This window comes from Pipistrellus hanaki (genome assembly GCF_964339955.1).
Source record: "Pipistrellus hanaki genome assembly, chromosome: 13".
NCBI lineage: Eukaryota > Metazoa > Chordata > Mammalia > Chiroptera > Vespertilionidae > Pipistrellus > Pipistrellus hanaki.
The window spans coordinates 27,051,265-27,076,116 of record NC_140515.1 but is presented as its reverse complement, the minus strand read 5'-3'; the positions used below and the strand labels follow the sequence as shown (position 1 = coordinate 27,076,116).

The following is a 24,852-nucleotide window of genomic DNA, read 5'->3' as shown; positions in this document are numbered from 1 at the left end:
AGAATAAAACATAATTAACAAACAAAACAAATAGATCTTTGATGTTAAACATGATTACATTCCCACTCTTCTCCCCTGACACAAGTTAGAATCACAGTAATAGGGTAGATGAGTGTAATAAATAAAAAACTATCAACTTCTTGTCAGAACTCTTGGCCCTCTGTCAACCACATTCTCACATGCACAGAGTCTATTTCTTTGCTTCTGATATGCTTTCTTTGTATGATGCCTTTCTTTAAATTATCACTATCAGAGCATTTTATTTAGATCATAACTTTTTTAAGGCAGTGGACCATAAGTCTTTTTTAAAGGGTTGGGACTAGCCGAAACCGGTTTTGCTCAGTGGTAGAGCATTGGTCTGCGGACTGAAAGGTCCCAGGTTCGATTCCGGTCAAGAGCATGTACATTGGTTGCGAGTACATCCCCTGTGGGGGGGTATGCAGGAGGCAGCTGGTCGATGTTTCTCTCTCATCGACGTTTCTAGCGCTCTATTTCTCTCCCTTCCTCTCTGTAAAAAATCAATAAAAATAAAAAATATATTTGAAAAAAATAAATAAAAATAAAGGGTTGGGACTATATTGTATCTTTGTATCCCAGCACTTAGATAATGTATAATAGGTAAGTTCTATAATACTAACTCCTCTTATAGATGTGGAAACTGATACTCAAGAGACTATAGGCATGCCCAAAGTCATACATGGAATCAAAGGCAGAAAGTCAATCCCAAATCTCCTGATATAAATTCTGTGTGCTCTATCCATTAAGCCTTGATGACTCCCAGCATTTGAAAATAGGAACATCATATCTCTTTAAATGCCTCACGTTTCTTTTATTTTATTAATTTTATTGGGGTGACTGGTTAATAAGACTATATAAGTACCTAATGTACAATTCTATAAAACATCATCTGTATATTGCATTATGTGCTCACCATATAGTGAAGTTTCCTTCTGTCACCATATATTTGACCCTTTACCCTCTTCAACCTATCCCCGTCCTCACTTCCCCCTTTGATAGCCACTATACCACTGTCTATAAGTTTTTGTTTGTTCATTTGTTGCTTTCTGCTTTATATCTCACACAAGTGAAATCATATTGTTCTTATGCTTTCAATATGACTTATTTCACTTAGCATGATACTCTCAAAATTCACTCAAGGTGTCACAAATGCCGTACTTTATCTTTTCTTATTTCTGTGTAGTATCTCATTATGATTGGATAAAGATGTGGTATAAAGGAAAAGTATTCAGCCATAACAAAAGATGAAATACTGCCACAAACATTTGCTATAAAAAAAAATACAGCAGCAAATGAGTAGATACTTACTAGAGGCATCTTCTTTCAGGGTTTCTTTATCCTCAGATTTTGATAGTCTTCTTTTGGAAACCATTTTGACCAATTTTCTGCAGTTAAATTATTTTCTACAGCAAAATCAGAGAACAGAAGTGACCTTCTCAAAGCTAGATAAATTCTGAGAGGTTAAAAGTATAGCTCTAAGAAAACTATTCAAAACTGAAGTGGTTCTAGTATTTACACTAATGCTATCTAAATTAAGGTGTTGAGAAAATTTCAACCCCTATATATGATCAATACTCTCTTGCTTTCAAGACTTGTATATTCAGTTGTCTTTTTAGTCAGACTATTTCCTTTTTTAAAATCCTTACCAGAGGACACGTTTTTATTGACTTTTAGAGAGAAATATCAATGTGAGAAACATCGATTGGTTGCCTCCCATATGCACCCAGCCAGGAATCGAACCCGAAACCTATGTGCCGTGACTTGAAATCAAACCTGAAACCTTTTGGTATACAAGATAACGCTCCAGCTAACCGAGGCACCAGGTCAGGACCAGACCACTTCCCGCTTGCCGAAGGATAAAACCCACAGTTCTCTGATAGTCAAGATCCTTCATCTTCTATTCCCAAACTATCTCTCTCCTATAATTTAATAATACAACACATGCCGAAACCGGTTTGGCTCAGTTGATAGAGCGTCGGCCTGCGGACTAAAAGGTCCCGGGTTCCATTCCGGTCAGGGGCATGTACCTTGGTTGCCGGAACATCCCCAGTAGGGGGTGTGCAAGAGGCAGCTGATCGATGATTCTCTCTCATTGATGTTTCTAACTCTATCCCTCTCTCTTCCTCTCTGTAAAAAAATCAATAAAATTAAAAAAAAAAAAAAAATTAAAAAAAAAAAAATATATATATATATATATAGCCGAAACCAGTTTGGCTCAGTAGATAGAGCATCGGCTTGCGGACTGAAGGGTCCCAGGTTCAATTCCGATCAAGAGCATGTGCCCTGCTTGGTTGCAGGCACATCCCCGGTGGAGGGTGTGCAGGAGGCAGCTGATTGATGATTCTCTCTCATCAATGTTTCTAGCTCTCTATCCCTCTCTCTTCCTCTCTGTAGAAAATCAATAAAATATATTTTTTTAAAATAAAAAAATATATATATATAATACAACACTATACATTAGGGACTGTGCTAGGTTCTGGGGTTATAATTATGAACCAGACATGATTCCTGACCTCAGAGTTCACAGTAATGAGTAGTCTTCAAATAATTATTTAACTAGTCATGCCCTGCACAAGGATGCTTCAGATGATAGACCACATATACCACAGTGGTCCCATAAGATTATAATGGAACTGAAAAATTCCTATTATCTGGTAACATAAAAGCTGTTATTGTGTCATAGTGCAACACATTATTCACACATTTGTAGTGATGTTAGTATACACAAACCTACTATGCTGCCAGTTATAAAAAAGTATAGTGCATACAATTATGTATAATATATAACAGAATATGCAACTATGTTATTGGCTTATGTATTTATTACACTATAATTTTATCATTACTTACGAGTATACTATTTCTACTTATTTAAAAAAAGATTTGCGGGAGGAAGGGCATATATGGGAGGGGGGCAAGGGTATATGTACAAAGATATTAAATTTAAAAAATTTAAAAAAACAAATATAAATTAAAAATGATTTGCTATAAAACTTGCTGTGTGCACAGCAGCAGCCTCATACATCTAGTGTGTACCACTTGATGACATCATTTTCACTTCTGCTTGATTTAATCTTGTGTTGTGTTGCATAGCAACATGCAATATAGGCTTGTAGCCTAGAAGCAGGAGGCTATAGCATACAGCCTAGGTGTGCAGTAGGCTATACCATCTAGGTTTGTGTTGAGTACTCTATGGTGTTCGCACAATGATGAAATTGCCTATGGATGCAATTCTTAGAATATATCCCCATGATTGATCAACACATGACTGTACTGTTGTGTGCTATATAAGAAAAACACAGGCTGCTATGAGGGCTTGCAAGGAAATTTAGTCTAGTTAGGGTGGTGGTGGTGAAAAGTAGTGACAATTTCTCGGATTCTGAGAAAGTGACTTTAAGCAGGGACCTGAGGACTGAAATAGCAGAAGAGGTAAGAGAAAAACTCCAGTGACACAGGAAGGAGCTTGTAGAATTAGAAATGAGGCAGCAGAGGGCCTGAAACACAGGGCCTTCTAGCCTATCCTATAAACTAGAAAAGTGTTCTTTTCACCCCAAATGCTCTTACCTATTTGCCTGGAAAATTACTATTCATCCTGAAAGACTCAATTAAATGTCATCTTCCTTGAAAAATGTTCCTCTAGCCCGGCTGGCGTGGCTCAGTGGCTGAGTATCAACATATGAACAGGTCAGGGCACATGCCCTGGTTGCAGGCTCGATCCCCAGTGTGGGGCGTGCAGGAGGCACCCGATCAGTGATTCTCTCTCATCGTTAATGTTTCTCTCTTTCCTTGTCTCTGCCTCTCTGAAATCAATAAAAATAATAAATTAAGAAAAAATGTTCCTCATGCCCTGGTTGGAGTGTCCTCCCACACCCCGAAAGATCGCCAGTAGGATTCCCAGTCAGGGCACATACCTAGGTTGTGGTTCGATCTCCAGTCAGGGTATATACAGGAGGCAACTAACTTATGTTTCTCTCTCTCTCTAAATGTCAATGAAAACATGTTCTCAGGTGAGGATTAAAAAAAAAAAGAAAGAAAGAAAAATGTTCCTATCCCCAAGGAAGTTTGCTATTCCAGCTTTTCTGCTCCACTGAGGTATCTAGGAGCCTTTCCACATCATACTAAACTGTAGATCTCCTTGAAAGCAGGAACCCAGTGCCATTTATTTCAGTATCCCTAGTACCCAGCACAATAACTGGTATAAAAATTTTTTTCTGAAAAACTTTATTTTTTCCCTGAGCCCCACCAGCGTGGCTCAGTAGTAGAGCGTCCACCTATGAACCAGGAGGTCACTGTTGAGGGCACAAGGTGAGGTTGCAGACTCGAACTCCAGTTCCAGTAGGCAGCAGATTAATGAATCTCAACACTTTTTAAAATAATATTTTATTGATTTCTTTTTTTTTTACAGAGAGGAAGGGAGAGGGAGAGAGAATTAGAAACATCAATCAAAGAGAAACATCGATCAGCTGCCTCCTACACACCTCCTACTGGGAATGTGCCCATTTCCTTGACCGGAGTAGAACCCCGGACCCCCCTCAGTCCACAGGCCGACGCTCCATCCACTGAGCCAAACCGGTTAGGGCTCTCTCTCATCATTGATGCTTCTGCGTCTCTCCTTTTCTTTGAAATCAATGAAAAATATTTTTAAAAAATGCTTTCCTGCCCTAGCCATTTTGGCTCAGTGGATAGGGCCTCGGCCTGCGGACTGAAGGGGCCCAGGTTCCACTGGGGTCGTCAGCCATTTTACAGGAGGAAAAACAAAACAAAGCCAAATCAGGGCCGGCTGACTTCAGGGCCCGCCCTTCACTGTATATTCCACCATCTGGTTTACAGAGAAGCCTGAAAGATGAGAAGATGGGGCCGGCTACCGGGCCTAGGCCAGCGGAGTAGGGGTTGGGGATAAAAGCCCTTCTCGTTTTGCCGTTTTAACGACGCAGGGAGGTACCTGAAGGTCTATCCCACGACAGGGCGGGTGAGGAAGTCGAGGCAGGGCGCGGAACCCCGGAGGGAAAGGCCGAGCTTGCCCTGGGCCGACAGGGCAAGCAGGGAAGCGAAGCCTGGAGAAGCGACGATCGCAGCTCCAAACACACACCAACAGGCCGTGCCCACCCTTTCTTTAAGCCTTTCCCGCCAGGCGCGGCGCCGCCTTGACGTCACCGAGGCGCGTCGCGTCGTCGTGACTTCAAATTTCCGCGCCGGAAGTAGGCGGCCGCGCGGCCCCGGCGAGGGTCAGTACGCCGGGCCTGAACCTGCAGTGGGGTCCCGCGCCAGCCTGCCTGAGGGCGTGAGGAAGCTCGGAGGCGAACTCGAGTGGGAGCCCGGGCCCCCGTGGGGAGAGGAACCCAGCTGCCCCAGGTCAGGAGCCGGCGCTTTGTGAAGATGGCGGGGCCGGAGCTGCTGCTCGACTCCAACATCCGCCTCTGGGTGGTCCTGCCCATCGTTATCATCACCTTCTTCGTGGGCATGATCCGCCACTACGTGTCCATCCTGCTGCAGAGCGACAAAAAGCTCACCCAGGAACAAGTCTCCGACAGGTCAGCGCCCTCCGGACCCGGCGATCTCACTCCCCCCGTGACCTTGAGCAACAGAGTGCGGGGGTCCTGCCAGTTTCCCCCGATTTCTACATCGCGCTCCCACGGGCGGGGGGACCTGGGCTGAGTTAGCAGCTCTATGCTTCACTTTCGTCATCTGTCAGATGTGGATGATAACAGGATATGCCTCATAGAGCAGGGGTGCGGATTAAATGTTAGATGATGTTTATAGGAGACTTTAGCTGGGGCGAATTAAGGGTTCAAAATGATGTTGCTTATGAATAGTGTGAGGCTGGTCGCCAGCCTTATCTATGAGCTATAGAAGAGGTGGGTGTGTTTATACTCGTTTTACCAAACTACTGTGGTGGTTAGCTGAGATACCAACTATCCAAGAGCTTGGCAAACACAAACTATAGAGATGTGAGGGACTTTGATGATCATTTCCCCTACTGGAGTGAAGGCAATTCTTCCTCGTGTGCTTCATTACAATATTTGCAAAAAGAGGTAATTTAAGATTGGTTGTAGGTGGTATCTAGACGTGTGCCCCTCCATATTAAAATAAACATTTTCAGTCAATCGTTCCAACTATTTTCAGAGTTTATCAGTCAATCGTTCCAACTATTTTCAGAGTTTATCTTAGGTAAATGTTATTATGTCTTTAACACTTCCGTAGCACTTATTAATTTCTCTTTTTAACAAAGAGCAAGCTTCAGGTTCAGGACTTTACACAGGCAACAGTTTGTAGCTAAAATTTAATAATTTTGTTTTTATTGTATCTATTTTTAACAGTTACTTCCTATTTGTGGCAGGTAATACTGATTTTACATTTGCTGGTAATTCGAGGATTTCTTTTAAAACATATAAGTAGAAAAGTTGATACATAAGAAATACTAAGTCTTTAATAGTATTAGTGCTAGGTAAATAAGAATAATAACCATGGAATGAAGTTTGGAAAGGACTGCTATCATTTTCAGTTATGCTTTCCAATTATTCTGAGAATAATAATAAACCAACATTTATTAAGCACTTAGTCTATGCTAAGCACTTATATTCACTAACTTATTTAAAATTTAAAACAACTCTGTGGTAGATGCTATCCTGTTTTTTAAAAAATTTGTTTTAAATATATATATTGTTTTATTGATTTGAGAGAGAAAGGGAGAGATAGAAACATCAGTGATGAGAGAGAACCATCGATCAGCTGCCTCCTGCATATCCCATACTGGGAATCAAACCCACAACCCGAGCATGTGCCCTGAACGGGAATCGAACCATAACCTCCTGGTTCATATGTCGATGTTGAATCACTGAGCCATTTTATAGAAACTAAGGGTTAAGAGGTTCCATGGTCACACACAGTGACATTCAGGACTTAACACCAAGCCTTCTGGTTCCTGAGTCTGGAGCTCTTTCCACTCTGCCACAGAAGCCACTCAACTTTTCTTTGGCATCAGTTTCAGAACTGACAGAACCAACTCCTGTAGAGAACCTTAAGAAGTCAGTTCACCTCAGAAAGGGAGGCTATACAAAGATGTAAAGTAGCCCTGGCCAGGGTACCTCAGTTGCAGGCAATCAGTGTGTCTCTTTCACATCAATGTTCTTTCTCTCCCCTTCTCTCTTTTCCTCTCCCCTTCCCCTCCTTTCCTCCCTCCTTTTCTCTTTTCCCATCCATCCCTCCCTCCCATCCTTCTTCCATCCCTCCTCCCTCTTCCTTCCACACACTCTAAAAATCAATAGAAAAAATATCCTCGGGAGGATTAAAAAAACACATACACACGCAAACAAAAAGATGTAAAGTGGAGAGAGATCAGTTAGCATTTATTTATGTATTGATACCAATAAATAGTTTGCATTTTACCCCCAAATTAACACTGAAATAAATAATCCTGAACCATTTTTACATTTGAAGGAAAGGGAACCTGGGAAAGTTAAGTAGCCTTCCCTAAATAACCAAATAGTAAAATATTGTGCCTGTAGTCAAGTTAAATTCTCTTGACTACAATTCCTGCTGTCAGATTCTCTGCCACAATTTTTGCTCCGGATTCAACTTGTGATTTCAGAGTTATGGTGCTGAATGACATCAGACCCAAAACTCCCTTTTATAACCCAAAGTGAAATTCACAGTTGATGCACTCTATACAAGAATTAAAAAAAAAAAAAAAAAAGGGGGGGGGGGCAACATAATGCTTTACATCAAGCATGTCAAACTCACGGACAGTGGACCATATGTCTAAATTAGGGGTGTCGAACTCAATCAGAGAAGGGGCCAAAATCTAAAATCCAGCCTAAATCGCGGGCCGAATGGTTTACTGAACAGTCATAAACTGACAATGTCATAAACTGACAGCAGAGTGCAGTGATGACAGTGTGGTGTGGGCCACATTGCAAGGCCTGGCGGGCTGGATTTGGCCCGCGGGCCTTGTGTTTGACACATGTGGTCTAAATAAAGGAGGCATGCGGCCCGCTGGCCACGAGTTTGACATACTTGCTTTACATAAAGGCAAAAATTGTGAGAAATAAAAGGAAGATAATTTAAATTCTGTTTCATAAGTACTTGTGCATAAACAGTCCTGGAGAAGGTGTACTAGAAGTCAGGTGCAATCACCTAGCTACAAAATTCCTATAAATTGGGGCAGATTCAATTGTAGGCTGATACACTACTTACCGGTAGATGTAACAGAAGGCAGTGCTTGGATGTGATTTTCCTAAGTGGTGAACTACTCTTGATAAAGTTCTGAACACAACAGAGTGTGGTTTTTCCTATATTTACATGCTGGTTGCATATCTGGAAATTCAGTATACATAAAAATCGTCCCTCCCAACAATTGCAAAAAAATGGAATTAGGTTTGAGGCTCAGATGATTAAAACCAGTTTGATGAGATAGCACAGGGAGTGTGAGACATGGGGCAGGTCTTTGTATTGCACATCTGTCCCCAGCACTGAGGAAGCTTAGTGCTTTCTCTCCATCCCTTAACTTTGACACTAAAAAATTCCACAGGTTTCCATAGGCCCTCTAGAGGGCAGTGCCACCTACATGAAGAACCACTGCTTTAAAGAAACAACATTTCTGGTCATAATTGCTCCATCACTTAAGGGAAGTCGTGCCATCTCTGACAATGGTGTGACTATACCCCACCAGGTCATCATTTGAACATGATTCTGGACTGGCCGAAGTCCAAGGCAAAAGATGTCTTTTAGTTGCAAAACATTCCTCTCAGTACAGTATAAGTTTCCAGTAACCTGAATGATCACAAAATGGGATGTTGGGTTTCATAAATTATTAACTGTTACTGCCTCAAAACTTACTAAAATTTTTTCTAAATTGTATTAAACCAAACCATAAATAAAATCTATTAGACCATATTTAAGGATACAATGAATGTAAAAAGTAGTTCTCAAGCTTGAAGAATATAACGACCCTTTGAAAGGAAAAACAACAAAAACACCCTGATCTTTAAAAATATGGAACTCCACTTTGAGAAATAATAACTTTAAAAACTAAACTTTTATTTTAAGAAAATGTATTTCAGTTGCAAATTACCACTGTGAAGAAAAGCTTTATCTCGATAACGAGTACTAGGACTTATTTTTAGATATTAATGGAAATGAAAATTAAAAATTTCTTGTAGAATTTGCAAATCTCAGAGAATACATCTGTGGATCTCAGTTTAAGAAAGTGGGTGTTTATAATATATAGGATAATTAAAGCTTACCTTGATTTAATTTTTCAATTTCCAATCTAACACAGACTGATGCTTTTATAAAATATTTTTTTAAATATATTTATATTGATTTTTTACATAGAGGAAGGGAGAGGGATAGAGAGTTAGAAACATCGATGAGAGAGAAACATCGATCAGCTGCCTCCTGCACACCCCCCACTGGGGATGGGCCTACAACCAAGATACATGCCCTTGACCGGAATTGAACCTGGGACCCTTGAGTCCACAGACCGACGCTCTATCCACTGAGCCAAACCGGTTTCGGCTTATAAAATATTTTGATCATATATTTGGATCTTGTAACAATGTCAAATTACTACAAACTTCTCTAAACCCTTATCACAGATCATCATTGGTACAGAGGCCACACTTTGAGTAGCGTTAGACTAGCTCCCAGGGAACAGAACATATTACATGTCACCTGGGTAAGCCTGTGCTTGGAGCAGTCAGCCATACAGTACAGAGGAAGACCAGAGAGAATCCCATGAGGGCACCAGGCATTGGGAAGAGTTCCATAGAAAAGGTGGAGCTTGCCAAAACCGGTTTGGCTCAATGGTAGAGCGTCAGTCTGTGGACTGAAAGGTCCGGGGTTCGATTCCGGTCAAGGGCATGTACATTGGTTGCGGGCGCATCCCCCGTGGGGGGTGTGCAGGAGGCGGCTGGTCAATGTTTCTCTCTCATTGACGTTTCAGGCTCTCTATCTCTCTCCCTTCCTCCCTATAAAAAAATCAATAAAATATTAAAAGAAAAAGAAGAAAAAAAAGAAAAGGTGGAGCTTGAAGAAGGTGAAGGGGAGGGGCACTAGAGAATTCCCAGCATATGGAGAAAACTAGAATATGACAAGGAGATCCTAAGGGTATTGACCTACTGCTTAGAGCAGGTGGTTTATGCTGAGGAGCAGAGAGAAAACGAAACACAGTTTTCTTGTGTTCATTTCTGTTACAATCTTTCCCCCCCACTTTTCAAGAAAGATTTCCATTAAGCTAAATAGGCTCCCCCTCCAACCCCCCATTAAAACAGCTTTTGAATCCCCTTATCCGGTAGCTCCGATGGTTAGAGTGTTGTCCCAATACACCAAGGTTGCTGGTTTGATCCTTGGTCAGGGCACATATAAGAATTAACCAATAAATGCATAAATAAGTAAACAACAAATCATTGTTTCTCTATTTTCTCCCTTCTCTCTAAAATCAATGAATTTTTGTAAAAAGCTTTTGAAAACCAGGGAGAAAAAATTAGTATTTTGATCACTATTCTGTTTACTATTTGTAGCTTAGCACCACCCACTTGTATTGCACTGTTATCTTTAATGATCACTTATGTTAAAATATCACCAAATAATTTCACTTGTTACTTTTATGTTTCTTGAGAGCTTACTAACAGTCTGAGTCCTGGGTGAAATTTCTATTTGTTGTCTGTCAGATAGGAACCCTGTCAAGTCCTGTACTCATTTCTCTTTGGAACTTAATAAGTTCCTTCAGTCCTCACCCTTCCTCCCCACTCCTGCCTCCAAATCATCGGGGAAGCATCCAACTGCTACTCTTTTCACTCAGAGAAAGCGCCTTCTTAGCTCATAAATTAAGAGAAAAGTGAGTGTTCCAAATGTGCCTTCTTCAGAAACCTTTGTTCAGAAACAGTCACTTCTGAAAAATGCTCTTGAAAACCTGATTTGGGGGTTGTTAGATTGGTTTTAAAGATACTTGGAGTTTGAAAAGTTTCCACTCCGGACTGTTGCCAAATAGGCCCTCTCTTGTGTTTAAATAGGTCTTCTACTTTATTCTCTTGTTTTCTTCTAGTGTTTCACTTTTGTAAAAATCTCATTGTCTTGGTTGTTATTTTTCAGTCAAGTCCTAATTCGAAGCAGAGTCCTCAGGGAAAATGGAAAATACATTCCCAAACAGGTACTCATTTATCTTTTACTTAAAGTCCCACGATTCACTGTTGAAGGCAGTAGATACGGGAATGTTTTATAAGGGGACTCTTTGGGGAGAACTGACGGCTGGCAAGTCAGGAATTAAGCTGTGGCCTGACGGTGTTTGCTGTCATTGTGACCTCATCCTTCTTAGGAAATTGTTTTTAAATGTGACTCAGCTAAAATGTCAGCTCAGCTGCCAAGAGGGCTGTCAGCTCCTCGTATAACAGCATATTCCAAGGGCCTTCTGACCACACCTCTGGGGAATAACTTGACAATTTGCTATGTCGCAGTTTTAAGATTTAAAAAGCTCTTTTTTTCTACTAGTCTTTCCTGACACGAAAATATTACTTCAACAACCCGGAGGATGGATTTTTCAAAAAAACTAAAAGGAAGGTGGTGCCTCCTTCTCCTATGACTGGTATGTTTATTCTTTTCTCTCATCTTCAAGGAAGATTTTTAACATGAGTGGGGGACAGAGGGGTTAGAATGTGTCATTTGGTTTCGATGTTCAGCTGTTGAAGATAGTAATCTAAGGGACCTTAGATATCATCTAGGACAGCAATCTACAGAAGTAGTGTTCTCTTTTCCAAATACGTGTTCTGGGAACTCCAAAATATGAAGTGGGCCCTGGCTGGTGTTGCTCAGTGGTTAGAGCGTCAGCCCATGCACCAAGGGTCTCAGATTCGATTCCAAGTCAGGGGTACATACCTGGGGTGCAGTTAGCTCCCCATTCCTGGTTGAGGTGTGTGGGAGAGGCAACCAGTCAATATGTCTCTCTCACATCGATGTTTTTCTCTTTCTCTCTCCCCCTGTCCTTCCCTTCCTTCCACTTTCTCTGAAAAGCAATGGAAAAAAATATCCTTGGGTGAGGATTAACCAAAAGAAAAAAAAGAAAAAAAAACAGAGAGAGAGACAGACAGACAGAGAGAGAGCGAGCGAGAGAGCGCGCGCAAACTCTCAGGCCCCAGTTGGGTAGCTCAGTTGGTTAAAATATCGTCCTGATAACACTAAGTTTGTAGGTTTTCTCACTGGTCAGGGCACATATAAAAGTCAACCAATGGCCGAAACCAGTTTGGCTCAACGGTCTGCGGACTGAGAGGTCCCGGGTTCGATTCCGGTCAGGGGCATGTACCTTGGTTGCGGGCACATCCCCATGGGGGGTGTGCGGGAGGCGACTGTTCAATGTTTCTCTCTCATCGACGTTTCTGGCTCTCTGTCCCTCTCCCTTCCTCTCTGTAAGAAATCAATAAAATATATTTAAAAAAAAAAAAAGTCAACCAATGAATGCATAAGCAGAACCAAAAAATTTTTTTTTGATATTTTTCTCTTTTTTCCCTTCCTCTCTAATAATTTTTTTAAAAAGAAAATAAATAAATAAAGAACTCTCAGCTAAGGGATTGAAGAGACCAGAGCCATTGTCTCTGGGTCTCTTCCCTCTGCAGTTACTCGGGGCCCAGGGCTCCGCTGAGCACAGTTGGAAACGCTGGGGCTCCCGCCCAGGGCCGGCTCCTGCTGACAGAGGGCCACACCGCTCCTGCTGGCTGGGGAAGAGCTCTCCCTACTTGCCCAGACCAGCTACTGGCCATCCTACAATTCTTACTCTAACAGATTTCTTACTTTCACTGACCCCTGTCATGTGAAAAACACAGCATCTTTAAAGTGAAACAAAAGTTATTATCCCATACTCACTGTGCTCTCGTGTTAGTATCCATTTCTTTAGGTGAGATGACCAGCTAGCTATTTTAAACCCAGATAGAAGTTACTATAAATCTTTCAGAAAACCTACAATAAACAAAAGACCAATAAATTTACAGAAAGATGCTCGACCTACTAAAATATATGGAGTGCAAATTAAAATAAGATATCCTTTATAGCCCATTAAATTGGCAAAGACTGAAAGCTTGACCAGAGTTGCTACTGTCAAGGTCATGGGAAGTGAGGCTCTCTCATAATTGTTGAAGGACAATCTGACAGTATCAACAAAAATATGCAGATTTACGTACAAGGTAGTTGTTGACGGCATTGTTTATTGGGGGGGGACAAAAAAATTGGAAGCAATCTATAGGTCACTCAGTAGTGATGACTGTGACCACGTTGTGGATTTCTATGCAGACATTAAAAATATTGAGAGAGTTATTATACCAATGTGGAAACAGCATTCACAACATATTAATTTTTTAAATTAAGAAGCACAGTAGTGCCCTGGCCTGGTGGCTCAGTTGGCTGGAGCGTCACTGTGCACATCAATGTTGTGGGTTTGATTCCTGGTCAGAGCACATACCGAGGTTGCAGGTTTGATCCCTGGTTGCAGTGCGTATGGAAGGGAGCCGATCAATGTTTCTCACATCGATGTTTCTCTCTCTCCTCTCTCTCTCTAAAATCAATAAACATATCCTCGGTGAAACTAAAAAACCAAACAGAACAAGAATAATAAGCATAATATCCCGCTATTGTGCGTGTGTGTTTATAACTCCTCTGTGTGTATGTGTAAATAAAACGATGGAAGGATATGCAACAGTTGAAAATGTTAGAAAATGGACTCCGGGGAACCATCTACATCCTTTTTGTATGTCATTTGAGTTTTTTACAATGAACTTGTATTACTTTAATTATCAAATAAAATTTACAGAAAATCAGGAGGAAGCCCCTGCCAGCAGTGGTAAGATGCAGTGGTCTCCTGTGTTTTTGTCTTAGATCCCACTATGCTAACAGACATGATGAAAGGCAATGTAACAAACGTTCTCCCTATGATTCTCATTGGCGGATGGATCAACATGACATTCTCAGGCTTTGTCACAAGTAAGTCACCACTGACAAGACTTGGGTTTATTTCATCTGTGCTCCTTTCCCTTCTCCCTGTTCAGAGAAATCAGAGTGCTAACATCATGAGTCCTATGTTCTGTAGTGGAAACTGGTAACAACATCCTTTGAACAGCAAAAAAATTAATGTGCTATGATTTTATGGCTATTACAAACTGATTGCTAAGTTCATAATGTTGATGCTTTTTTACTAATAGAAATTCAAACGAGTGGCTTGCTAGTTTGTATCTGAAACTAATTTAGTGTTTTAGTTGAGCAGGATAAAGGGAAGCCCATTTATATTTTGACATCATTTTCTAGGTGTTGGGGTGAGTCATTTGTCTACTTGCTTATAAGTTGTGTTGATTTAATTTGAATTAATTTGGTTTCTTAGTAATGTAGTTCTCTGTGTATATATATTCCACTTTAGATTTAACAGATTAGTGATGTTTCTTTTGAGATTTTAGGTCACAGCTCAGTTTGAATCCCTGCTTCTTAAGCAATAGAGAAGCTAGTATTCAAGGAAGAATGGCATTTGATGTATTTCATCAGAAAGTGACAAGTTTTCCAGACTCTGTATGGTCCGGAGTTCCCACCTCTTCCAGGAAAGAATATATGCATTCACAGTTTTACTATTCTAAAAATAAAGAAGCTAGGACTGATTATGAACTTTTCTTTCTTTGCAGCCAAGGTCCCATTTCCACTGACCCTCCGTTTTAAGCCGATGCTACAGCAAGGAATCGAACTACTCACATTAGATGCATCCTGGTAAGAACTTTCTTTTGAGTCTTACAAGAGGAGAGAATGGAAAATTAAGCAAAGCTTATAGTCTCTAACTAAAAGGAGGCACACCAATTGTGAGTTCAGTTCTGCTACTGAAGACAGAATTTATTCCATAGCTCTAAGTGGCACTTCACCTGCAGTAAGCGATAACTATTTGTAAGATTGCCTTCACAGCTTGTATTTCTTCTTTGGCTGTGCTTTGAATGAATACAGCTTACTCCCGGTGATTTCTTACATACTCTGGACAACTTTGGGTGTTAGCAAAGGGTGAATTACCTTAATTCTGACCTAACTACCTACATTTCTTCACTTTGCTTTAGGGTGAGTTCTGCATCCTGGTATTTCCTCAATGTCTTCGGGCTTCGGAGCATTTACTCTCTGATTTTGGGCCAAGATAATGGTAAGGAACACATCAGGTTTAATAAGCAAATACTCTGATAGATGAGTCCTCCATGCCAGAGGCAAAAAAATCATGTAGGCTATGCTATTTGTTAGCATAGTCAAATACAATCCTTCATTCTTTAAATTTACTAAGTTTCTGAGGTATTTTAAAAAGTCTTAAAAATTCCAGGGTCAAACTAAAGATCTGAGATCTCCCTGGCAATAATAGGGACAAGATGTAGTCCCTACAGTCTGACACCCTCAAATGAGGGATCCACACCAGCTATGGAAGCCTGCAAAATGGAAGCTGGAAGAAGGCCTGGTTTGATTAGTTAGTGCAGTGACGAGATTTCTCGCCAGTACTTGTCCTGACTGTCTCATTTAATGGCTGGGACCTCAGGCAAAATTACTTAACCTCTCTAATCCTCTGATGTAATATAGGAACCTTAAATAATTAACTTCAGGGTTTGTTGTTAGGAGTAGATGAGGTAGAATCTGTAAAGTTACCTAGTGAAGTATTTGGCGTATAGTAGTTCTTCAATAACTGGTGGCTGTTGTTATTGTTTAAATTTGAAGTAAAGTTTAGCGCTTTTTTTCATTACCTTTTCTCTCCTGCTGTTGTCATCCCCATTCTTCAAGAGGGGTAAAGTGACTTTTCTGGAGTCAAATAGCCAGTGTGAGGTAGGACCAGTCAGTGAATGTGTCATATGGCTCTCTAACCCTCTACCGAGCATCTCTAAGTTTTGTGTAAGGACCGTTCCTCCGAGCACACTGGGTGCCGCTGAGCCCTGGGCTCATACAGGTGCATCTTACTCTGCAGCCGCTGACCAATCACGGATGATGCAGGAGCAGATGACTGGAGCAGCCATGGCCATGCCCGCAGACACCAACAAAGCTTTCAAGGTACACTCCCTTCTTCCAGCTCCACTGAAGCTTCAAAAGGCATTCAGAGTTACTTTAAAGATGGGTTCTCTGAAGGGAGTGTAGTATCCATTATTCCATTATTTAAATTTAGCAGAAATGTATTTTAGTTTCCATGTCTCCTTCTCCTTAGGGAATCATCTAAGTAAATTTGAGATTCTTGGTACTTTTTCTAGTTTTTAAATGCTCACCAAATTCAATCTACACGAAATGAAGCCGTAAAAACAGTCCAATCAGAGGCACTAGGTAAAGATTTGGAATATTTTTTAACTTTTGAACCCTGTAGACATCAGGTGAAAATTTCATTTAAAAAGTTCAGTTCATCAAGCCTTTTCATGAAATGATTTTATAATTTATAAAATCTAGTATAATTTTTGTACAGCAGAAGTTCACTAATTTTTCATTATAAGAACTAGGAATAGAAGGGAACTTGCTCATCTTGGTGAAAGGTATCTGTGAAATACCCATACTCACATTGAAGGATGTCCACTCTTGCCACTATTCAACATTGTACTGCAGGTTCTAGCCAGGAACGTTAGTCAAGAAAAAGAAATAAAAGGCAGATTAGAAAGGAAGAAGTAAAGCTATCTTTGTTAGAGCTAATAAACAGGTCTGCAAGGTCTTAGGATAAAAGGCCAATATAAAAAAAAATTCTATTTCTACACACTAATGATAAAGAATCTGGTGCTGAGATTAAGAAAACAGTTCCATTTACAATAATATCACTACGGAATAAATTTGACAAAATAAACACAAGACTTGGAGACTTTGGAGGTGGCCGTGGCACTAGGATGAATGCTCCTCCTGCCTTGATTTGTTCTTGTTGTTTGAAGGTGAGATGATTATCATTAACAAGGACTTTAAGGTACCTACCCAATGCCTGTTTGTTCACCATCAGCAAAGAAGACCACACACTAGGAAACATTATTAAGTCACTGTTGAAGGATCCACAGGTGCTGTTTGTTGGCTACAAAGACCCCCACCCCTTGGGACACAAGATCATTATCCGTGTGCAGACCATACCTGACTACAGCCCCAAGGAGGCCTTCACCAGTGCCATCAAGACCTCCTGAGCAAGCTCTCTCTGCTGGAAGAGCGAGTCCAGGTGGCCACCAAAGACAAGAAGTTGAATAGTGGCTGGAAGCAGTCTTGCTTGGCCAGTGCCTGTCCTGCACCAGGCCCTTCTCCAGGCACAGGGCCTCCATGGAGATGCCCAGAGATCCCCTCACCCGCGACACTGGTGTATCCTGTACCCAGATTCCGTGTCATCTTCCTAATAAAGTGTAGCAGGAAAAGAAAAGAAGACAAAAAGAAAGAAATACAAGACTTGTACAATGAAAATTACTAAACATGCTGACAAAATTAAAGAATACCTGAAAATTGATCCACAGATTCAATGTAAACCCTATCAGAATTCCACCTACCTTTCTGGCAGAAATGGACAGCTGATCCCGACGTTCATATGGAAATACAAGGGACCTAGAATAACCCAAACACTGCTGAATAACAACAAAGTTGGAGGCCTCAGACTTTCTGGTGTTAAAACCTACTTAGGAGCTACAGTAAAACAGTGTGGACTAGCATAATGATAGGATATAGATCAATAGAACAGAATTGAGAATTCAGAAATAAGTCCATATCAATTCACTTTTGACAAAGATACCAAGATAATTCAGTGGAAAAAGAGTAGTCTTACACTTACTGGATACAGAATTTGGGTTTCAGGGAACTAAAATGTTTAGAAATAGGGCCTGGTTGGGTAGCTCAGTTAGTTAGAGTATCATCCTGATATGCTAAAGCTGCAGATTTGATTCCTGGTCAGGGCATGTGCAAGAGTCAACCAATGAATGCAGAAATAAGTGGAACAACAAATCTATGTTTCTCTCTGTCTCTCTCTCTCTCTCACCTTCTCTCCCTCTCTCAAATCAATAAATAAAAAAACTAAAATGTCTTATCATTTAAAAATAAATAGATAACAATTTTAGAAACTGTTAGATAAATAACAATTTAGAAATGTAATTAATGCCAATGGGTAAAAGAGGAAATTTTTGTTACATATATTTTACCACACAAAGCATCTTTAAATGGGCCAAAGACCTAAATATAAGAACTATAAAACTGTTAGAACACGTAGGTGTAAATGTATGTGACCTTAGATAAGACGCTGATTTCTTGCATGTCACATTAAAAGTATAAGCAGCTCACGAAGGTCAGCACTGCTCTTAGTAACAGCCCTTCTGCCCCTCTCTCCCTGCCCTGCTGTTCTCTCTGCAGACAGAGTGGGAAGCCTTGGAGCTGACCGATCACCAGTGGGCCCTCGATGATGTTGAAGAGGAACTCATGGCCAAAGACCTCCACTTCGAAGGCATGTTTAAAAAGGAATTACAGACCTCTATTTTTTGAAGACCAAGCAGGAATTAGCTGACAGGAACTCGGAGTAGCGCTTAACCTTGTAACTTTCGTTTGAGCAGGAACCTCTCGGAATAAAGAGGAGGATGCATGAGCTGGCGGATGTGCAGCAAGGATCATTCTTGTCTGAGCCGGTTCCCCTTTATGTTTGAAACTAGAGGAATACAAGGAGTGTGTGCTGGGTGACTTACCCAGAAGCAGCTATTTTTAAAGTGTTTTAAATTTTCCATCTGGCGACTCTAGTAATGAAAGTCAGAGAAAGGGGGAAAACTCAAGCTAGTGATAATATATAAAACTTAGCAAAAATACAGTCTTTGCAAAAGGAGTTTTCAATTATACCTAATTATTATGTGTAGTCAGCCTGACTTCTAACCACAGTAGACTCCTGTTTTCTTGGGATCCAAACACCCCGCATTTTACCTTTAAATTTTTGTTTGTATTTTTATAACTTCCTTTACACAAATAATACATTTTCATTACAGAAAATTTAAGAACTATGGATGAGCAAAAAGTGAAGCTCCCCGTGTTCATTTTGAGCCTACAGAATGACATAAAAAGCAAATGTGTCAAAACCTTATTCAGATAAATCTTTTTCAGAGTGAATACCCAGGGCTGGGACAGACTTAGGAAACCTTTGCTATTTCAAAATACTGTCCAGTGAAAATCAGTGACTGTGAGACACTGCCGGATTCTTAAGTGCCTTTGGGACCATTATAGACAGGTTAAATAATGTGAGGTCTTGATCTGGAGCTCAGAATATATCAAATCCATTGACAAATCAATGGTGCTATACTGTATATGGCTGCTCAGTTGAATGAAAGACAGCATTTCCTATTCTGCATAAGAGAGTTCACGTATCACTGTAAGAGGTGAGGGAGGGCGATTGCTGGCAGACACACAGTTAAGGGTTGCCTGGAAGAATTCTGTCTGGATTAACTCCCAGGGAAGTGGCAGGGTGCCATTTCTGTACCAAGAGGTGAATGTAATTTGCATGTTGAACGCTGTAATCAAGAACAAACAACTCGACTCTACAAATTAAACCATCCTGTTTTCTCTTCTTTGCCTGTAAAAATGTTGCCTCTTTGGGTCATTAACAGCCTTTGACAATAGGTAGGAGTGTCTATTGTGGAAAAGTGCTGAAGAGTTTAGGTAAAAAGTGTGATCCTTCCTTCAGTGAACTTATAAGAGACACACATAAGAAATGGATACTATTGAATTTTTAAGTCAACTTTAAATCGTTCCACAGAGGAGAATGTGGTTCCGATATGGCAGCAGAGGCCTCTGGGTAGAACCAATGTGAGAGGATTTGCTGCTGGGTGGGGAAAGGAATGGAGGGGTAACGTGGGCATGAGGAGTGTGAGTGTGACAGTGAGATAGGTGGTAGTGAAATCAGAGGAGAGTGTGCAGGTGGAGTTGAGGCCATTTATATGATCAGCTCCTGCTCTCTGAGCCTGTGGCTTTGCATAAGACACTTCCCCTCTGGGCCTCAGCCTTGTGTGTGAAATGGAGATTGGATATGGCAGTCACTTTGGAAAACAGTCTGGCAGTTTATCAAAAAGTTAAGCATAAAGTTTCCTTATGACCCAGCAATTCCACTCCTAGGTAGATATATACCCATGAGAAATGAAAACATGTCTACATAGAAACATATATACCAATGTTCATCGAGCATTATTCATAATAGCTAATGTAGATACAGCCCAAATGTCCCATCAACTGCTGAATAATAAATAAAATATGGTACATCCAAACTATGCAATATTATTCAGCGATAAAGAATGAAGTGCTAACTTAACCTATGTTGTGAACCTAGAAACACACTAAATGAAAACCAATCACAAAAGACAGTATATGTGAGCCTATTTTTTATGAAATGTTCAGAAGTGGCAAATCCGTAGAGACAGAGAAGGTAGATTAGTGGTTGCCAGGCTTGGGGAGCGGAGAATGGAGAGTGATTGCTCATGGGTACAGGTTTTTTTTGGGTGATAAAAATGTTCTAAAATTAAATGTGGTGGTGGTTGCACAACTTTGTGAGTATCCTGAGAACTGAATAATACACCGTAAGTAGGAGAATTTTATGTATGTGAGATATCTCATTAAAGCTGTTAAGGGTGGGATCCTAAACCCGTGGCAGCTGACATCAAGATCTCTCATGCGCCCTGGCCAGTGTGGCTCAGTTGGTTAGAGCATTGTCCCGTACACCGAAATGGTTGCAGGTTTGATTCCTTGTCCGGGCACATACTCAGGTTGTGGGTTCCATCCCTGATCAGGATATGTATGGGAGCAACAGATTAATGTTCCTTCCTCTCTCACATTGTTTCTCTCTCCCTTCTCCTTCCCCTCTAAAATAAAAAAAACAAAAACATATCCTTGAGTATTAAAGAAAAAAGATTTCTCATGATCATGGCTATGAGAGGTTCTTGTAGGCTAGCCACAGACTGAAGATGGTGGGCATCAAGGAGACAGATGGGTGCCAGGGATCTCTGGGGTTTCTGGAATCTTGAATCAGCCAGCATATTCCTGCGCCTCTCACGTTTTTTAACCCACAGGGCCCTGCCCCCATTCCTGCTGACTCTGCTCTCAGCCCAGACTGGGAGAGTCAGCAAGCTTCAAAAACCAAATTCTGTATCTGTGCCCCTCCAAGATGGGCTAGTACCCAATAAATCAAACAACTTATTTCTGCAGTTAACTCACATAATGCATAGCCAGCCCCAGGCAACATTTTTCCTTCTTCCATTTCTTTGTGAATTCCTTTTTTATTTTTTATTATGGAAAAATTTCAAACATGCACAAGAGTAGGGAGAATAACATATTATGTACCCATCACCCTGCTTCAATAATTATCAATATTAGGCCAATCTTTCATATATCTCCCAAACCCTTTTTTTTTTTCCTGCAATGTTTTAAATGAATTTTTTCACACACAAAAATATTTTAGTATCTCTAACAGATGAGGGTTTTTAAAAAACGTAATCCACAGTGCTATTATCTCACCCAATTAGACATTCCTTAGCATGTTGTAAGGCCCAATCCATGTTCATATTCTCCCCAATATCTTTTTTTTAAATATATTTTTTATTGATTTTAGAGTGGAAGAGAGAGGGAGAGAGAGTTACAAACAGCAATGATGAGAGAGAATCATTGATTTGCTGCCTCCTACACACTCCCCACTGGGGGTGGTGCCTGAAGCTCAGGCAAGTGCCCTTGACCAGAATTGAACCCAGGACCTTTGAGTTTGCAGGCCTACGTTCTATCCAGAGCCAAACCAGCTAGGGCTCTCCCCATTATCTTAACATGCCTTTGAACAGTTGGTTTGTTTGAATGATGATCCCAACAAAGGCCCCCAATGGTATTTGACTGCTAAGTCTCTTAGCCTCTTTTATAACACTTTCTCCTTTGTGTCCCTTATTTGTTGGAAAACCATGTGCTTGTTCTGTAGAATTCTGTGAGTCTCTTTAAAAGTATTCTTATCTGAGTGGGAAATCATATTGCTTTTACTTCAAGGAAAGATTAAGGGGAATGTATTAGTGACAGATGCATAGAAAATTAGCCAAATAATGAAGATCAATAGGAGGTCCAACATGATGGCAGCACAGGAGGATGCTGAACTCACACCCCTCCCCCTGCATAAGCAAACTCAAATATACACATAGTTAGAGAACAATTACTCTTGCAAAACAAAACACAACAACAAAAACAACTAACTGGGGACTGAATGAATAGTTTCTGAACAACGAACAAGAGAAAGACTCTGAATGGAGAAGGCTGGGAGGCTGAGGAACTCTGGATGGAGGAGCAAGTGAGCACCACCTTTTACTTCGCACTCCACTTTGATAGGCAGGTTGGAGCCCTATTCAGGTGCTTTGCCTCGGAGCAGGGCTTTCTCAGCTACACTGCCCAGAGCCCTTTGTCCCTAAACAAAGGCTCTCCTCAGCAAGCTACTGCCTGCCCCCGCTGCCAAGAGCACCTGGCATTCCTAGCACAGAGCCTACAGAGAGGTCTCTTCTACACAGGACCGCCTTCTCTACAACAAACAGAGAGTATAGAGAAGGCTGGAGCCATGGGAGCTCTCCAGGGACCACCAGTGAGTGCCATTGTTTATGGCCCCCTCCAACTCCGCAGGGTGTGCAGGGGGCTCTACCCAGGTGTTCTGGTCTACCCGCCAGACTTATATAGCACGTTCCCAGGCACACCACAAAAAGATCTAAAACATGACATCAATAACATAAAGCATGGAGGGGAGTGGGAGGAGAAGGACAAAACAAATACATGGAGGAAAAACAACCAATAGATCAAACAAGAAATCAGAAACTATCTTGAAGCAAATGAAAGACACCTACTTAATGAGAGAAGATATTTGCAAATTACACATACTGTATATGTAATAGAAAATTATAATAAAAGGGTAATATGCTAATTAGATCGGACATCTTTCGCACAACCATCTGGACATCCTTCCTGACAAAACCAAGCCTGGGAAAAGCCGCCCGCCCCTCAGTTCCAGGCAGGTGCCAGCACCTACACCTGCGGCCCAGGAGAGGGAGAAAAGCTGCCCACCCACAGTCCCCTGTGGCTGTGGCCGGCCTGGGCAAAGCCAGCCTGGGTCCCAGGTACCTGCAGCGGGCCAGAGGAGGGAATCCTGGGTCCTGGGTGTAGGGCCGAGGCAGAGGCAGTTAGGGGTGATCAGGTTGGCAGGGGAACAGTTAGGGGTAATCAGGCAGGCAGTGAGAGGCGGTTAGGGGCGATCAGGCAGGCAGAGGGGTTAGGGGCATTCAGGCAGGCAGAGGCAGTTAGGGGTGATCAGGCAGGCAAAGGGATTAGGGGCATTCAGGCAGGCAGGCAGGCAGGCGAGAGGTTAGGAGCTAGCGGTCCCAGATTGTGAGAAGCAGTCGGACCTCCCCTGAAGGGTCCCAGATTGGAGAGGGTGCAGGCTGGGCTGAGGGACCCCCCACCATGCATGAATTTTTTGCACCAGACCTCTACCTCTAGTATATAATAGAATATCATTATATATGATAATATAGTATAGATTATATACAGTAAAACATTTTTATTTATTTCAGAAAAGAAGGGAGAGATAGAAACATCAATGATGAGAGAAAATCATTGATTAGCTGCCTCCTACACACCCCACACTAGGGACCAAGACTGCAACCTGGCATGTGCCTGAACTGGGAAGCAAACTGTGACTGCTGGTTCATAGGTCAATGCTCACCCACTGAGCCATGCTGGCCAAGCTATGCTAATATATAAAAAGCCATCACGACCAAAACGACCAAACAGCAGGCTGTGTGGGGTGACCAGGACCACAGGGGGGGGGGCAGTTGGGGGTGACCAGGCTGGTGTGTGTGGGGGCAGTTGGGGACAACCAGGCCAGCATGGGGCAGTTGGGGGTTACCAGGCTTGCAGGGGGGCAATAAGGGGCAACGAGGCCAGTGGGAAGGAGGCAGTTAGGGGCAATCAGGCCAGCAGGCAGAGGAAGTTAGGAGTGATCAGGCTGGCAGAGGGGCATTTAGGGTGGATCAGGCAGTTAGGAGCCAGTGGTCCCAGATTGTGAGAGGGTGTCCGATCGGGCCTAAACCAGCAGTCAGACATCCCCTGAGGGGTCCCAGATTGGAGAGGGTGCAGGCTGGGCTGAGGGGAGCATCCCTACTGTGCACAAATTTTGTGCACTGGGCCTCTAGTGATATATATTTATATATATAATAATAATGGAATATTATTCCACAATAAAAAAAAAAGAACGAAATCTTGCCATTTGTGACCATATGGATAGATCTACAGGATATTATTCTAAGTTAAATAAGTCAGGCAGAGAAAGACAAATGCGGTATGTTTTCACTTAAATGTCAAACAAAAATAACCCACCAAAACAAATGAATAAACAAAACAAAATAGAAATAAACCAATAAAGAAGAAGCTGATGGCTGGGACCGGTTTGGCTCAGTGGATAGAGCGTCGGCCTGCGGACTGAAAGGTCCTGGGTTCGATTCCGGGCAAGGGCATGTACCTTGGTTGCGGGCACATCTCCAGTAGGGGGTGTGCAGGAGGCAGCTGATCGATGATTCTCTCTCATTGATGTTTCTAGCTCTCTATCCCTCTCTCTTCTTCTCTGTAAAAAATCAATAAAATATATTTTTAAAAAAAGAAGAAGAAAGAAAAAAGAACAAGCTGATGGTTGCCAAAGGGGTGGGAGGATGAGAATAAAAAATAATTACACAAATTAAAAAAGAACAAAAAAACAAGTAATACTTACCCCAGGAAAAATAGACCATATATCAAAGGAATTATAATTACACTACACTTCTTGAACACTAATCCAATATTTGTTTAGTCAGCTTGAGTAATTGTTTTGCAGTTCTAGTATTGTAAATGCAG

The 24,852-nt window shown here is 41.5% G+C and overlaps 2 protein-coding genes and 1 pseudogene across 4 annotated transcripts in view; 2 read left to right on the top strand and 1 right to left on the bottom strand.

Annotated features, from left to right (window-relative positions):
* FANCD2 (FA complementation group D2) overlaps positions 1-5,133 on the bottom strand; it is a 73,204-nt gene extending 68,071 nt beyond the window's left edge. The window contains exons 1-2 of one of the 2 annotated variants that reach the window (XM_084901888.1): positions 4,961-5,133; positions 1,327-1,421 (exon numbers count right to left, since the gene is read on the bottom strand). In XM_084901888.1, coding sequence (XP_084758014.1) covers positions 1,327-1,390 — 64 coding nt within the window. In that variant the 5' untranslated portion in view covers positions 1,391-1,421; positions 4,961-5,133. The remainder of the gene's footprint in view (positions 1-1,326; positions 1,422-4,960) is intronic. The other variant, XM_084901887.1, reaches the window with a different exon arrangement.
* Positions 5,134-5,190: 57 nt separating this feature from the next.
* EMC3 (ER membrane protein complex subunit 3) lies at positions 5,191-19,532 on the top strand. The gene is made up of 8 exons (XM_084902010.1): positions 5,191-5,549; positions 11,110-11,167; positions 11,506-11,599; positions 13,876-13,980; positions 14,667-14,748; positions 15,084-15,163; positions 15,965-16,047; positions 18,340-19,532. The coding sequence occupies exons 1-8, from the start codon at positions 5,395-5,397 to the stop codon at positions 18,466-18,468; spliced, it is 786 nt and encodes a 261-aa protein (XP_084758136.1). The 5' UTR covers positions 5,191-5,394; the 3' UTR covers positions 18,469-19,532.
* Positions 16,059-18,330, top strand: LOC311631654 (DNA-directed RNA polymerase II subunit RPB11-like; annotated as a pseudogene). The gene has a single exon. The product of its transcript is annotated as a DNA-directed RNA polymerase II subunit RPB11-like (transcript).
* Positions 19,533-24,852: the final 5,320 nt, after the last annotated feature.

Coding starts and splice junctions, on each gene's coding strand:
- EMC3 (XM_084902010.1), top strand. CDS start 5,395: ATGGCGGGGCCGGAGCTGCTGCTCGACTCCAACATCCGCCTCTGGGTG. Junction 11,168..11,505: donor GAAAATACATTCCCAAACAG/GTACTCATTTAT, acceptor TTTTTCTACTAG/TCTTTCCTGACACGAAAATA. Junction 11,600..13,875: donor GCCTCCTTCTCCTATGACTG/GTATGTTTATTC, acceptor TTTTTGTCTTAG/ATCCCACTATGCTAACAGAC.